This window comes from Leuresthes tenuis, unplaced genomic scaffold, assembly GCF_036924035.1.
Source record: "Leuresthes tenuis unplaced genomic scaffold, fLeuTen1.0.hap1 SCAF_1, whole genome shotgun sequence".
NCBI lineage: Eukaryota > Metazoa > Chordata > Actinopteri > Atheriniformes > Atherinopsidae > Leuresthes > Leuresthes tenuis.
The window spans coordinates 20,655,094-20,672,423 of record NW_027325355.1 but is presented as its reverse complement, the minus strand read 5'-3'; the positions used below and the strand labels follow the sequence as shown (position 1 = coordinate 20,672,423).

Genomic DNA, 17,330 nt, shown 5'->3' with positions numbered 1-17,330 from the left:
ACTAATGGAATTAATTTTGTAGTGTAATTTCATATTTATTCTAATTTCCTCAAGACACATCAGTGCAGAAAATTCTCAGTTGCAGCCGAGGACGTGATTACCGAGTGTGAAAGTTCACTGAGTAGTTTGATGAAAAGTCTCAACATCTCCTCTAAAAAGCAACATGACAGCCTGTGTGTGATCACAATCCTTTAGACACTGCCCAGTCATTCCTTTTTCTGCAGGGTTGTTGCATTCTTGGCAATGCAGTTATTTAGATCTCCTCTTACAGAGAAAAAAGGTTACATGATTTGAACGGGTACAATAAAGTAATAATAAGCTAACATAACAGTCTGTTACTGTAACATAGATCAGATGTCGGTGTGTGCTTGCTCCTCGTTAAATCTGAGAATTAATGTGCTTTGTCGCTGTACTCCAAATATATTTTAAAATCCCATAATTATTCGCCCCGAGGCAGTGTGCATGGACAAGAATACACCGACAGAATGCTTATCTGTGTCCATGCTTCACACGTGGAACTGAATTTGGCTTTCATGTATGTCACGGTAATCGCTTTGGCTGTGCAACACACAGTCCTCCCAGCGAGTGTGGTCACGTTGGAGATGCACACCGTGTCATGGTTGCAAGAAGATCATAACATGACAGCACAAAGGCAGGATTTAGCTTTTTGTATTTGCCATGCGGCATCAGTTTGTGTTTGTGAGGGTGTTATGGAAATGAGACAAAGGGGTCACATTATTCAGCAGTAGTTGACATGCAGCCTCCCCAGGTCCATATCAATATCCCCCCGTGGACGCGGTGGGGAAAATAAGGCAATTTGTTTCTTGGAATACTAATCACAGTCAGGGAAAGACTAAGAAAACTGTGTGTGTTGAGTAAACACACTGTGAACCATGCAAGGTGTTTCTCTTCATGCAGGAGCAGAGGCTCCTCTAAGAGAATGTGTTGGTGATGTATTTAAAGTACTGTGTGCTTTTGAAAATGAAGCTTTTCCCAGAGTTATTTTCCGAAATGAACGTTCTCTGTTGCGTATGAAAAGGCTGGCTGAGGTTTGAGCATTGTCTGGAAAGATATGATTGAAACGCTGTCATGGCTTGACTGAGGCTTTGTGTAACTAAAACAAATGTGCTTTTACCTTATTGAGCTAATGGAATCCATCTCTTAACTTCGGGAAAAGAAACCCAAAAAATGCAGGGGTTAAGTGAGAGTAGGGTCTGTGGGGCGGGGTTTCAAAACAACACATGTTTTTGGATGTTTTTTAACTACACTGACTGCTTTGGATGTAAACTCTTGCTTGTTTGAAAGGCTGTTTGTTCAGTTTATAGAATCGATGTATCTATCCGCATTTTAACCTGCTGACACACTTTCTGACTTCGGTTTGACTTTTGTCTGCACCAACAACAATCTGACACTTCATCAGGAGTGCTTGATGCTACATTTTGATTTTCAGCATGTAAGCTACTTATCTCCCTGAGCAGTGTGCAGGTTAAAGATGAATTAACCAGACGGCGTCCACTTTAGGAGGCTGGAGTTTGCATCAACCAAAATGATCACTCAGGTGAAGAAAACACAGGGATTCAGGTTAAAAACCTCACTTTTTGTAGAAGTTAACCTATACACTGTGTACACGCCTTAAGCTCTTCATTTGGCTTTTGCAATCTTTGTATTTTTTTAAGCCAGAAGTGACCATATTTGGTGAAGTGGGTGGAGCTTGAGAGTGATGTGTTTGAAGTCTAAAATCTATTGATCACGAAATTTTTATACAAGATTGCAACTAGCACTCTGATTGTAAGGACCTATTTTAGCTAATGAGTTTATTGATTTATTGATGTAGTGTTTCATGAGGGAAGTTGATTTTTATTGAATAGAAGTTTATTGCAATGGAGCCAGCATCTAGGAGCCCTGATTTATCTCTCAACACTAAGCATCTCCTTCATTTTCTCAGTGAAAAATAATCCCTTTGCAGTGACAGCAGCACCAGGAAGATTAGGCTGTGGTGTCATATTGTCCGTCTCATAAGTCAAGCTCCTTCTGCTGGAGTCTATTTGGCTTCCCTGCATAATGAAAACACTCAGGGTGCACTGTGTGTTATAATGGCTTCCAGAGTGTGTGATCAATGGAAAGCCTTCAACATGGCTCCAATACAAAACCTCAAATGGTCTGTTCCCCCAAATTTTAACATCCAATTGAAACATTGATTCATTTTGTTAATACTCTGTGTTTGATTGAGCGATGAGTGGAAGCAGCAGGGCGGCCCTCATCAGCATCACTCCCTGTCGGGGCCAGCCATAAAAAGAATGTACTCCGGAAAAGCAAGTCATCATCTCCCCTGCACACACTGAAATAAGTTGTTCAAAACAACTAAATTGTTTTTGAGGGTAACTCATAGCTGTGTCTTTGTGCGTGCTCGCCTTTGTGCACGCACATCACATTATGCTCCGAGACTACTTCTTTGATTGATGCTGTCAGCGAGTTTGGCGAAGGAGACTGAGGCTCGGGAAGGAAAGAGATAAGGGGAGAAAAAGGAAAGCGGATAAAGAGGAGAGAAAGAGCGCGAGGAGCATCCATCAGCTGCCGCAATCAGATTTGTTTGCTGGCATTCTGTCTTTTCTTTTCTCTCTTCTTTTCATCTGCCAGCCCTTCAGTTCCTCATCTTTCCTCTCGCACGCTCTCTGATGCTCATGCATATATACACATGAATACAGTTGATGGATCTCCTTTTCATGGCATTGGCCAGGTGTCATGAGGATATTGAATCATGAAAAGTTTAGGTGAGAGTTGGTGTCACACTGTGATGGATGATGCATATCTCGCCGCCGCCCCCGTGCTTATTGTTTACACTCACACAAACACACTCGCACAGTTACCTTGTTTCGTTGCCGTTAATTGACATTTTCTACTCATCTGTTGTTTTATTTCCATCCCTCCTTCCACTGCGGTTATTGCTTTTCATTAAGTGGTCATTTCCGTCGCCAGCATTGTCTAATGAGAGCGTCACGCCGCCACGCGCCCATTTATCAAACCTCGCACCCGCAATGGCTTGGCCCACAGTCAACACACACAAACGCACTCATTCCCCTCTCCTCGATCTGCCATCGTGTCCCCGTCTCAATTAGGATTGTTTGTCATTCTCCTGCCCTCCATCCCCTGTTCATTTGGCTGCCCCATCTCTTCCCATCGTCTCATTGTGGCAGCCGTGTCATTGTGTTTGACAGCTTCTCATTCTCTTGTCAGATCTCATTTGACTGCTAATTTCATACATGCACACCTCGACATGCGTTAATTCCTCTGAACCGGCCTTCAGCAGGATCACTGGTCGGATTTTCTACTTTGTTATTGAAGAAAAAAGTTCCTAAATGTGCATCTGCTGGTCTGTTTTGCACTATACGAAGTTTGTGAGTGAGTGAGCTGTAAATCCTGCTCTGTTTGCGTTCCTCACACACACTCACACACTGTCACATGTGCACACTTGGCAGAATGAAGCAGGTTGCATCCTCAATGTTGGCAGCATAAATGACACAAGAGCCTTTCTGTGGTCATGGCACAGTGGCGATACGCTACAACCCAACTGTGTGTTTCCAGCTTGTCTAAACACCAGAGATCACTTTGTTTACTCTATCATGCTTATCTTGAGGACAGCTTGTTCATTTTCTATTGTGTACACCTCATGTTTAATACTTTCAGAGCATAGTTTTGACTTTGTGTATCTCTTTCAGCTGATGGCTGTGTTTCACGAGGACCAGCGAGGGGGGACAGACAGTCCCAGAGATGCCATGTCTAACGGCTTCTCCAGTGCGGCTCCAAGTCCAGAATCCATGCACTACTATCCTCACCTGGAGTACGAGGATGCAGCCAGAGGAGAGATCGAAGTCAACGAGGCCATCCTTAAAGGCAGTATGTCAAATCCACTGCACGTCATCCTCATCTCATGAAAATGCATTTAGATTAGATTGTAAAATCCACATTTGACCTCATACAAAGTCCTCTGATGTGTGGATCAAAACAGATGTTCATAAGGGAGGGTCACAGAAAAATCTCCATTTTAAAAAAAAAAACAAACAAAAAAAAAAAAAAAAAACTAAAGCTCAGCTCAATCAACACTTTTTGTACATGTGATGGAATCATGGTGTGATAGTGCTGCGTTTGTATGAAAGTGCATGAGTCAGACAACATTTATGGAACAGGTGTGAGCTGAACATACCGTGTAAAGGGAGACATTATGCCCTTACTCAGCTGCGTGTGAAAAGGGATTCAGTGACGCAGCGTCCTCGCTCAATGCTCCTTACGTAGTCTGCTCTCGTTTTCACACGTTGCTGAGATGGAGAACCAGCTTTCAGTCTTTTAAGATACTTGACTGAGCATCTTGACGAGCAGAATAGGCCTGTATATTTCTGTGATTTTGTCTTTGTTGTTTTTTCATTGTTCCTGTCTTTCCTTTGTGCACCATTAACTCTTTAATGTCCTGCTTTACCTTTTGGTAGGGGACATTTTTCAGCAGCAATACTGTCTTCTGTCTGTCTTATTCAGAAAATTAGTGTAAGTAAACCAGCCTGATACATTCAGTCGAATTGAGATAAGGTGATTGACTTAGCTGCTGCAGAATATCACATCTCTATGAGTTGCATTCATGGTATGTTTGGGGTCATTGTGCATCTATTCTGTGAGTTTCAACTTTGCTGCTTTTGGATGGTTGGATAGATTTTCTTTGCATGACATTGGCCAGGTGTCATGAGCATTTGGCTGATTCTAAGCAAACAGTACATCACTCTGCACTTGAGAATTCCTCCAGCTATGTCCGTCTTCCATCTGTGCCACTGGAAGTCATCAGACTTCTGCCGCCAGTCTCTGTCCATCATATGCACTCGATCATGAACGGTTCCAAACCTCCTCCTGGAGAGTGTTGGCTGGACGTTGTGAAGGGGTTTATCATGAACACTGAAAAGCTCCTGTAATCATCCGCCACTTTTTTACTTGCAGCCGAGCCTTTTACTGATGTCACAAACTCATTTGTACTCATAATGCTCCAAACTGATCTGGCCTCTCCCATTTCTTCTCAGGTCGATGTTAAAGTTTCCACTTTCAGGAATATTGCCTGATCTTTTACCTGGAATATTAAAAATTTGTTGCTGAAACATCATTTGAGCCATTTACCAGCTGCAACAGGGAGGATCCTACATATTAAAGAGCTGCATCGCATTAAAGCTGAGAATCTGCACTTTAAGACAGTGTTCTAGACCCAGCTGCATTTATTCTTTAACACAGTAGTGTCTGTAAAATATCATTAGATTGGGATAGTTTGTCACACAGCTGAGAGAAATGTCTTGTGCGTATTGATTATTAGACCTGGTTTCAAAAATCTCTGGACACAGTCTGAGTAAAAGGCCACAAGAAACAAAGCTGCTTGCTTCATTAAACTGCATTATCGTTTGCATTAACTGTTGCTTTTATGCACATTGATTCAGCTATAAATGCAACCTAAACGAGCGAGTCAAATGTGACTTTTCCCTCTCTTCGGTCCTACTCTTATGGGGATAACTGCAAAAGCAGCAATCTCTCCAAAGTTGTGAGAAGTTCAGTGACTTGATTATTCTGCACTCTGTCAGATCCATGGCATACATACTCACCTGTTTAGAGTGGTGAGTGTGACAGATGAGAGTGTGTGAGGTGTGCTTGATATTAAAAAGTTGTAAAACGCACCGTGCGTGTTCTTTCAGTCAGAAAATAAAGTAAATGAGTTACAGGGTCACAGTGCATTCATAGAGGAGAATGTCATAACTGGAGTGTTCAGTCAGAGGCCTCAGGCAGCCTCTGGGGAAATATGTGCTCTGTCTGGGCTGCAGTCTGTTCTAGCTGTAGATACATTTACTGCAAGTAATCTTAAGCAGTGCTTTTTTTTTTTCTCTCGACATGTCTATTTTCTCTTTCATGGGCCTTGGACTGATTAGTATTTCAATAGTGAAAGACAAAGAGCGAGGTAAAAGATGAAATGAGCCTGGATGGGATTTAATAAGATGCTGTCTGATCACTGAGTCACCCCTCAGCCCCTTTCATTCTCCTCGCTCCATCTGTTGACCGTAGAGTAGCAGTGTGACACCCCCACGTACACACACAGCTGCCCTTGGGCGTCCCTCTCCCTGTGCCCACTTTCACCCCATGTCCCATCGTCTGTCTCCTCTCCATCCAGTCATTGCTTGCCTACTCAGCTATTCAGCCTCAGCCACCTGCCATCCAGCTCCATACCCACAGCTGTAGACCCTGACACCACCAACGCCCAGGAACCCCTCTCTACCCCCACTTAACACCCGACTCTGCTTCCCCTGTCTCTGTGTGGCTTCTACCTCTAACTAGATTAGCACTGTAGCCTGTTAGCATGCCCAAGGTCCAGCCAAGCATGAATGGACTAATTTCAGTCCCCCCTACTACACACTCACACATGCCTGTTCCACCCTGTGTTTAACCCAGTGGGACCTCTTCCTGCTTCCACCCCCCAACCTCCTCTCGAGCCTTGTTGAAGCTTGACTAACTTAGTTATGATGTGACCCTGTGACGCCCCTCATATGGACACAGACCGATGCAGCAAAGGCAGCTTCCGTCATTCAGACATGCATGTGTAGACACACACACACACGCACACACACACACACACACACACGATGACAAAAGAATCCAAATTCAAGTTAAACCAAATTCACACCCAAACCAATCAACTATGCAGTGTGGCCAGAGTGTGTCTGTGTATGTCCACTCGTCTTTCTGCTATAGCAAGTTGGTTTATTAACTGGGTGTTGCATCCTCCACGTGAGTCAGGTGCAGTAGCATCATTGTAGAGTATGAAAATGTAGACCGACCTAGTAGAGAAGGTTTAATTCACAGGACTGCAGAGTTTTATTTTATTTTATTTTTTTAGGCACAGTGCTGTGTCTTAAGTCAACCCTCATTTATTTACAGACAGACAGGAAACTGGGATAGCTGTTTCTTAAAATAATGTGCAAACTTAAAAGGAAATACAGTATATAAGGCAAAAAGTGTGTTATTAGTATTCTAACAAGCTAAAAAGCCAATATTTAATTCTACCACCTTTGTTGTTCATCACAGCCTGAACCCTCTTAGACAAGCTTTCTTGTAATTCTGCAGTATGGTCTTCAGGAATAGTTCTCCAGGCTTCTTGAAGGACATTCCAAATCTCTTCTTTGTGTGTTGGCTGCCTTTTGTTCTGTTCTCTGTCAGGATGATCCCACACTGCTTCAATAATGTTGAGGTCCAGGCTCTGGGGAGGATTAATTTGGCATACATCAGCCTTTTCTGCCCCGTTTCCCCTCTTTTATGAATATCTGTGACCATTTCTGATGAGGCTTCAGTAAACAGTAGATGGATCAGCTGAACGTCCAGATGCATCTCCCAGGTCCTGCGGCAGGTCTTTGCAGGATTCTTTTGTTATTTCTTCAGGGCATCACTTTCAGGTAATGTTTCCAAGTCTGACACTCATCCAGGTTATTATTTAAGGACACACCATGCTGAAATATGCCAACTTTCCCGCTCAGGTCTTTGTGAAGACCTTTTTTTGGTGTGAAAAATAGAAAATTCTACCCTGTAAAGTTGTGTAATCTTAGTTTTTTTTTTTTTTTTCAGAGTTGTAACTAAATAGTAGGGCTGGGCAAATCTTAAATTTTTTTAATCGCGTTAATTGCATGATTTCCAGTGATTAATCACGATTAATTGTGTTGTTATACGCAAAATCCAACAATGAATTCCAAAGTAGCATATAACGCACTTTTATTGGAACTGCAGACATATGATCAAAGTACTCCAGTGATAAGACAATTCCACGTTGCAGTGCTTCGAGATAACTTTGGTTCTGTCGACTGTGCCCTCTGGAAGCACTTTGAAATGAAAATGGCCATGTAAAAGTTCTGTAACCTTCTCCATGTTTGTTTAGCCCTCTTCATCTGCCATTCTTTTCTTTTCTCTTTTCTTACTTTTCTGCAGTAAGCAACACATTAGGCTCGCTCACGATGGACTTTTTCAAAATAAAAGCCGGTTAGCAACAGATGTTTACACTAAAAATAATAAATAGTAAAAACTGCGTTAATGGGGAGACAAATAATTGTCGGCGATAATGAATTCATTAGGTAACGCAAAAATAACGTGTTAATGTGCCCAACCCTACTAAATAGATTTAAACAAATAATGTGTCTTTGTGACAGGCTGCTAAAATGATTTGCTAATAGACACATCCCCATTTCATCCCTTTATTCAGGTGTTTTTCTTAATGCGAAATGATTCATAGTTCAGTGTTGGCTAACAAAGAACTATTTCCTCTGAAAATGGTCGGGTATGAAAATGAAAATTACCAAAAAACAACCACTTTAAAATATTACAAGAAAGTCAAGCTCCATGCAAGCTAAATATGAAGACATCTGAATAGGTGATGCTTATTGCTGGATCATTTTTCCTTTTTAGATGTGTAGGTTTTCGAAAATACTAAAGAAATTTAGGTTGGGGGAAAAAGGGCTCACCCTCTCTTCCAATGTTTTCAGAAATCTGTCTTTTTGCATGATCTGGCTAACAAACAGGTGAGCTGCAGCGATCACATACCTCCACCTATGCTCTGGAATAACAACAACTTTTAGGCTTATTGTGTCTCATCCACATGATTCTATTCTGCAGAATCCAACACTAACCTCTATCGATTATCTCATATCTTGTGCTAAAAGGTGTATAGAGAGACGAGCAGCTCAGGGATAACATGTGTCAGTAAGGCTACAAAACACCCGTCCAGACCTTCAGCCATTCATTAACAAATCATGAAAACTAGGGTTAGTGAGAATTTAGGTTACTGCAAACCCTTTGAATGCTTTATCATACTATTACCTTAATCGTGTTATTCAAAATAATCCGATTATAGAGTGCATGTAATCGCTCTGAGTGGTGGTGGACAGGACAAGAGGTAATTCAGCAATCAGCCAGGCATCAAAGTGTTTGTGTGTCGGGTTTGGATCAGGTGTTTGAACAGGATGATTGGACTTCACACTTGCCCCAGTGGGATGATTAGACCCGCATTGATCTGCTGCAACACTTACACGCACACATTTCTAGGAAGAGAGTCCTTATCGCATCATCCCATGAGCAGCCGCTCGATCGATTGAGAGAAAAACAAGACCCACCCAGCCTGTAGTGTGAAAACACACTGGCACACGCTCACAAATAGACATGTACACACTAGCAAAACACTGTTTTGTAAGAAATGTAACATGCATGACATGCCTGCTTTCACATGCAAACTCTGGTATAAACAAAGTAATGTACACCGATTCATATATACACACACGACACACAAAGTTGCACACAGTCAGTCAGAAACATGATGCTTTCTTGTTTTTATCCTGCCCTGGGGGTGAACTAATGCTGCAGTATTGTACAACTTTCACATAACCGAAAACAAGGGGAAGTGCCTGAAATAAACCACTGTTTCTAGAACTGCATAAGCAGCCTAGTTAAGCAAAGAGCTGCAGATGGAGAGTTTGAGGCAGATAAACAGAAAAGCAGCAAAGTTCACAAAGCCTCGTAATGTCTGCAGTTGCACAGATTTCTATGGAAAAATAAGGGAAGAGCATAACGAGGATGTGCTTCAATCTGTCACTGTTGGTGCTGAGATAAATTTCATGGGTGGGCTCTGTTTACAGATTGGTTATTTTGTGTCATTTTGTGTCACAGCTCTGTCAAACTGTCAAAGCTAAATGTCATTGCTGAGCCTCCTCAGACAGCGGGGTTACACGGCACTGGAAAGAATTGGATTAATGGCTAAATAACTATAAGACTGAGTTATTAGGTTCATGTATACACCTTAGTTTGACAAAAAATTGGACTGGGTCGGGTTACTCGCAGTCAGATTAAGAACCCGAGAAAACTCGGCTGACACTAAACGTGCTTGTAGACGGTGAAGCACATGGTGAATTGGACTTTGCATTCTGCGCTTGCTCAAGATTTTTTCCCGGGGTCGTGACCTGGAAGTCAAAGGAGACGATATTACTGTTGTTGTTGCCACTGTTGGAAAGAAATAAACAACGCGATGGAGAATACGCCGTTGTGCATCGCGTTTGTACCATAACCATGCTCACCACAAACCAAATGTAGAGGGACGCAGCTTCATCTTGCTCTTCGTTCGCCATCTTTCTCGAATGCTCGAGTTTGCTGTTGTTGTTGGTGGTGAAGACGTGAACCGGAAGTGGCTCTATTAGCGATAGTTGAAATAGGTACTGCGCCACCTATCGTACTGGGGTATGACATGCTTTGTGCCAATCATTCGATTTTATTCACCGCCATATATCCAAGGATAATTACCCTTGCTCAAATAGCTATAATTGAGTTAACCTCATCATGTTGACCCACTGAAAGTCTTGAATGTTTAGAGGGAGATTTACAGTTTAAGAGGATGATGTGCTGGACGATTGCAGAACTCTCTACTTGACAAAGAAAAAGACCCCGTCATAACATCCAGAAAAGACTTCACAAGAACAAAGTATTCACATCAGCAGAATTCATACAAATTTGTTTTGCGTTGTTCCTGCCATGAGGGCCGTGGCTGCCCTGATTTTGCTTTAAGATGGACTTTCAGATCACACATTTCTCCACAAACTGCAGAATTTTGCTGAGTGCAACTTTTTAATCAGCGATTTGAACTAAACTTCCATCTGTAATGGAGACTGATTTTAACATTGTAACATTTAAGTATTTTATCCATGAACATACTAGTCATCAAGCAAATGATTTGATCTAGAATAAGGCAGGATAGTACAGTTTTTGTGCACATGCTAACAATGTCAGTACTGCTCTTTAACTTGATCCTAAAACACTCAGCATCAGCAGTCATCAGCAGGCTGACGATTACTTACAATTTTTGTTTTTAATAGTTGGAGAGAAACCATGTCTTATATTAACAGACGCAGGTCCTATTGTTTGCGGCTCACCATGTTTTCCTGGTTTGTCTCTGCTGAGCTGCAGTGGAAACAGTGACTTTCAAGAGGAGTATGAAAAAGGTGCTAATTAGCTGGTTGCAGTCTGCATCTTTGCCTTTAAATGTCAATGAATCCTCCATATCAGACTTCTTAACATGGCGGCATTGGTTGTTTACCGCAAGCTGCAGCAGATATCATTTGGTTTTCGTTGACGTTTACACATTTCAAAATTCTTATGATCCATGCTTGAACGATCTGGAGCTGAGTTATGTTTGATATGTTTGATTTGCCATCTGTTTGTGAGAACAGCTCATTTCTCTGGCAGAACAGGCCTCAGGTCACTAGATCCAGATGTTTCATTTTCTTTTGGTTTATGTGGAAACATGCCATTACTATTTTGGCTTGTTCGCACTGTCAGTGCTGTATACTCTGTATACTCAGCTGTGCAATGCTGAGCCCCTTTTTCTCCAAGCTCAGCCACTCTTGATAAAGAATTCCTGCGAGGTAATCTTGTTTATGGTCATTCAAATGGTGGCTGACCTGAGAGAGTCACATGTCACTCTAATCAATATCCCCGGCTCTCTGTGGCACTGCTTGACCCGCCCGGGGTCGGCACAGGTCAGAGGTCAAAGCTCGCGACTCTCAGGTTCCTTCACATGGCTGGACTGGCGTTGAAGAACTATTTAAGTGGTGGGAGGATTGATTGAGGCAGATTTGACTCTGTGGATAAATGGAGGAGGATTTATGGGGCTGACCGCTGGGTAATGGACCCTGACTGTGACCATGGAGCAGCCTCAGTCACTTCACAAAGTCGTATCATTGACATTGTAGTGAGGAAAAACTGTGTGCGTGGGTGGGTCACGACTGAGCTTTCTCAATGATGTAGCCTATTTGTTGAGCTCATTTAGAAAATCCATTCCAGCCACTTTGGAAATATGTCCTCATTCAGTGTCTGAAACATCTAACTGGATGCAGCAGTTAAACATGCTACGAGCCCAGCTGTCCTTGTAGCTGTAGAGGGATTTTGGCATATATATATATATATATATATATATATATATATATAATACTTATTACTTTGAAGGAATAGGTGTTAACTTTTTTCCCATACAGTGGAAATATTTCTCAACCTGACCCCAAGACATCTGGCTCAGAACAAATTTGCAAGTGTGTCTTACTGTCAGATTATGTGTGTGTGTGTTCCTGCGCATCTGTTTGTATCTGCATTTACTGTGCATGATTCCATCAGATGGGTGGATACAGGAGGGAGAGCCAAAAACCTTCATTAGGTTTCACTTCTTTTGATACAAGGCTTTTCTAAACTTAAGACCCTTCCCAAGAGCACACGCGAGTGCTTTCATTGGCCTGTGGGAATCGTCTCTCTAATACAACGTGTGCCTGAAATGATTAAAAAGGTGGAAGAATTTACCCATAAAGTTTGAAAATAATATTTAGACAACTCTTTGTGCAGCGATGTAATCAGTTTGAACTTACATTATTCACCCAGACAGCATTGGTATTGATTCCAGCTCTAAGTTGGACGGCTTTCGGGCCTCATCGGTCAGTCTGAACTTTTTGGCCTTTCAGATTAATCTGCAGCGACTTACCGATTGTTAAACCGAGCAAAAAAGAAAACAAACCATTTTCGCATGAATATGTGCAGCGTGGTTCAGATTGTTTTGATTGTCTGAATGTACATGATAACAGTTTCAGTGTGAAACGAAAAGCTAAACCGGATCAGATGTGAAAGATTTAACAAAAATCTAAACAATGTTTCAGACTTTGAGGTCTGAAAACATCCCGACACACCACAGCAGCCAGCACTCTCCCGCTGTGTCTGAAATATTTTTTTTTATCTTGCTCAGACATCTGTTCACCTCAGACAGATTTATATCTGAGGCAGCATCAACTTCTATCAAAATTTGTTTTTGCATATAAAATTCTAAAATTCACTTTGTTCAGTCAGCAACTTCACCAAGGAGCTTTCTTAATATGATGTCTGCAAATGGCTTGACCTAGTTTAGATTTATCAGATAATAAAACAGAAAAATAAAGATCACCATGTGATATTTGAGTTCTCTGATGCCTTTTGATGCCAGCTCAAAGAGATACAGTTTGTTTCTGGATGTTTCTGTGTTAAATCAAAGGCCATGTCATTATTGCAAATCATGCAGTTTTCTATGGAGCTTCTGTCTAACATTCCAAAATCAAATTAGGCTACATGTTGTTTATTTCCTAAATGAAGCCAAGACAAGAAGCCGTTTGGACTATGAGAGCAACAACTCAGGGAAGCGTGTGTCCTAATTATAAGCAGACTATATTTTGAGGCTTATTTGCATTGGCTTTATTGTATTGATTTACGTTTATGCGTTTATTTACGTTTGAATGACAGTGACTCAGTGTTATATGGTCTGATACTGACTGTAAGAAGATGTGGAAAGAGTGTGTGACACATGGCAGGTGGGATTGGCACCTCGTCTACCAGAGAATACCTGAAAGTTTATGACGGATAGTAAAAATGTTGAGACAAACCTGAACCCAAAACTGATTTGACTGAACACAGGATTTAGCTTGTTTGAGGCAGAGAGGCTATTTGTATGTGTCAGGAAAGTTTGGAATGATCGTTTTTCATCTGTCTTTAATCACTAACCACACGCACACACACAGTGACCCCTGCTAGTTCCTCCTCACCCACTTGTTTTATCCCCCTGCTCTCTTTATTCTGACCACGTCAGACCAGGACCCTGCCGCTGACCCTCCAAAGAGAGATTGATTACAGGAAAAGACGAGAATTTTGTTTGCTTTCTCTTTCTGTGTCTCAATTTTCTGGGTTTCACCCTCCTTTCCCTCCGTCACTATCTCTTGGTTCTTTTCTTAGCTTTTTGTTTATCCCACACTTTGCCTTTTTCTCTCGCCCATCTTTATTTTCTCCCCCGTTGCGCTGAATTTGGAAACACCCCTCCTTCTCCCTTTGGGGTGCACGTTAAGAGCGAGGCGCAAAGGCTCAAATTAGATTCTTTTGAATGGTTTTGTTGTGGATTCAGACCTGCTCATGTTCGCTCTTCCTTTCCCAGCACTGGTTGGCTGTGGGGAAGGGTTGTGGTGAGGGTGCACATGTGAATGTGTACATTTGGGGGCGTGGAGGGAGCAGCTGGTCATATGTTGGTGTACACTGTGGGAAGTTTTGTGGTTGGGGTGTAGCTGAATAATGGGGGAGTTGTTTGTCTTTCTCCCAGGGTGGAGCCATCCTTAGATAAATGTTGGAAAATGTGTTGTGCTGCTGTGTTTACTGCAGGGTTTACTTTTTTCCCTACCGTACAGATTGATTTTTATCAAATAACTTTCCATTTCCCAAATTTAATTGTCAGGTACCAAAATATGCCCTGATTTCTTTGTTTTCATTGTTTTTGTCTGATTCTTCCTGAGCGCCTCAGGGTCTGTCTTACCCTCCAAGCTTTCCTGATGCTCATTTTAAAAAAAGACTCTGGCCAATTGCTTTGTGTGAAGTTGACAAAAGGCAACACTGTTTCCATTGTTTTTTAATGCCTTTGCTCCCCCCCCTCCTTCCCATCTTTCCCTCTGGGTTTGGATTGAATCTATTCTTATCAACAGTGAGGAATATTGAAGACAAAAAAAATAGATTGACTGGCAGCCTTTGTCTCTAACACTTGTCTTTCTCATCTTAGATACTCCCCTGATGGTGAGAAGCAGCAGTGACTCTGCGCTGGCCCCACCCCATGAGACGACACGCACACCTCCACCTGTTGACCAAAGTCATGGGTCTCCTGAACCAGTGAGTATCGCAGTGATTAAAAAATGAAATAAAATTTATAAAATAGCCTCAGGAAAATGTGGACAAAATGTTCACTTTCCATTGCTTCAACCCCTTCAGTTCAAAGTAGTTGCTCATGGGGAGCAAAAAGAAAATAAATTATAAGAGAGGTGGACATATTGCATTTCTAGTTTCCTCTTTGTGTGCCATTTCCACAAAACAAACAGGGAGGCCAGTGAGTGTTCCTCTTGTGGTCCAGCTCTGCGCTCCAGGCTGCACTTTAAAAGGGTCGGCTTTTCAAGTGCTCTCCTTCTTTCTGAAACAGGCCGCCATTAAGGAGGCCTTTGTTTGCTGCCTTTTCTTGTCCCTCCGTGGGTGATTGTACATGTGTGATGGGCAGGATGGAGGCAGTATGAGGTCACACTTAGTAAGTGTGTGAGAGAAACTCAGGTAGAGGGAGGGAGTGAAGAAAAGGAGTCCTGTTGTTTGCTCCCGCTGTGTTCAGCTCAGCGGTGACTAAGCAGAACACAGGCATCAGCGGGCGGCAAGTAAACACAATGACAGAGTCCATATTGCCTGTCCAAAAAACACTGGGACTTCATGTACTTCAAACAGTGCAGCCGGATCAGAGTGAAAAGACTCCTTATATATGATTTGAAATATCCATATAACTGTTTACAAAATCAACGTCTCTGCCTGGTAAATGAGCAGCAACTTCAGGCCACGGTAGCCTTATTAAACATAGACAAAATCTGTCAGTAGGGTTAGTTTATTTAAAATAAAAACAACACAATCTTAACTCCTGAGAGCTGTTACCAACGTTTGACACTTAAAAAAGTGGAGGTTTGCGCAAGCCCTTTTCAAAGTTTTCATGCTTATTTGGGGTGAGTTTAATCACATTTAGGGGGGTGGAAATGCCTGACGTGAAGCAGGTCTGAAGTGGCGGTCGGTTCACTCGCACGACTGACCACATAACCTTGAATAAACACAGTCCATAGTTATAGTCATAGGAGTAATCACAGTGTGCCCTGTTGAAATGAGTTCCCGAAAACCTCTCTCCATTTTGCTTTTGTAAATACTGAGTTAACTGGTTTGCAATTTGCTTATTTGGGCTAATGTTAAGTTTCATGTCAACAACATTTTAGAACAATTCATGCATAACACCAATCATGCGAGAAAGCATCTATCAGACTAGTGCTGCGGTTCTTTTCATCATTGTGGTGCATGTTACTAAATAAAGCCTAGAGGAGCATCCTCATAAAAGTGACCGCCTACTGAATGACAGAATTAAGCTGCTTTGATAGATTAATGAAACCATTAATGTCAAAGATAACTGGATAGAAACAGCCCTGGTAAACGTCAGCATGTCAGCAAGTCATTACATCCCTGCAAGCCACTTTACAAAAGCAGAGACACAGAGGAGAGTTGACACTTGTCATCAATTTTTAACTATACCTAATTAGAACTACTACCGTTTAAATGGAAGGATGGTATTAGTACACATAGGTTAGCATCATTAGTCAATTTTGACTTATCACAGTGTACCTTAGCGTGTCATCCTTTAGGTTTAGTATTTCTGTGCTGTCTGTTGTTAGAACTTTACCTTTCTGATCCAACTGAACTGGATGATATCAGAAAAAGTTTTGTTTTCAATAACTGACCCTGTGAAAATACAATACAATACAAATACATTTGTACTTCTGAGCAAGGAACCGAAAACCTTAACGCCTGCTCATCCACTCGTGAACCGTTTAATCTTTCGTGAGATTAGAAACCTAAACATCAGCAATCAATCTTAAAGTAATTGTTTGTTCACAGCAAAAGTAAACTGTACTCTGTACAGTGCAATCAAAATTTGGGAAGCCGACTGTGTGATCTAAATATGAGAACAAAGAGTCTTAGTTTGTGTGCACTTGTGCGAGCGTGTATGCTTGAAAGGCTTAGAGGCCGTCACAGCTCATGGGCTTATTGAGTCATGGACCTGATGGACTCCTCAGATCAATACACTATCACTTCATCGCTCCTCCACTGTGCCAGTCTTCGGTAAATCCCAACTCCCCGTCTCCACACTCACTCAAATAAACACACACTTACAAATTACATACACGCACACTTTTATCTATTTCATCTTGAAGGAGGTATTGAAAGCTAGATAAAGTGTACTTCGGGCTGATACAGTGATGAATATGCGTCCTGCCCCTTTAATTGATTTCACTGCCTTCTGTGGTGAAGGCCAAGGTTGGCTCTCTTCTTTCAGCACATAGTCTGCCTTGCAGAGGAGCTAATGAAACTGGCAAAGGGCTGAAGAGTGCTAAGCACACAGTTGGTCCTTTAATGGACTTAGACTTGCTGCCACATTCGAGCCCAATAAATAGGCCTTTAACTTTACCAGCGTGCTGCAGGAGATGCTGAATGCTTCTCTCTTGCTCCTCTCACCTCTCCCACTCTCCTTTTTTCTTTTTCCTCCCACATTGTGGCTGTTTTTCAATACTTTCAGGTGTAATAACACTGCAGAAAGTTTGACCTTAGTATGCTTCACTGTGTGCAGTGCTGAGGCTTTTCTAAGCTGTGCAGTGTCGAGCCGTAACCCTGTCCAGCTAAAC

The 17,330-nt window shown here is 42.0% G+C and overlaps 1 protein-coding gene across 2 annotated transcripts in view; it reads left to right on the top strand.

Annotated features, from left to right (window-relative positions):
* pard3ba (par-3 family cell polarity regulator beta a) overlaps positions 1 to 17,330 on the top strand; it is a 154,983-nt gene that overhangs the window by 24,100 nt on the left and 113,553 nt on the right. For both annotated transcript variants that reach the window (XM_072363690.1, XM_072363613.1), the window contains exons 4-5: positions 3,717 to 3,894; positions 14,642 to 14,748. In XM_072363690.1, the coding sequence (XP_072219791.1) occupies positions 3,717 to 3,894; positions 14,642 to 14,748 (285 nt within the window). The remainder of the gene's footprint in view (positions 1 to 3,716; positions 3,895 to 14,641; positions 14,749 to 17,330) is intronic.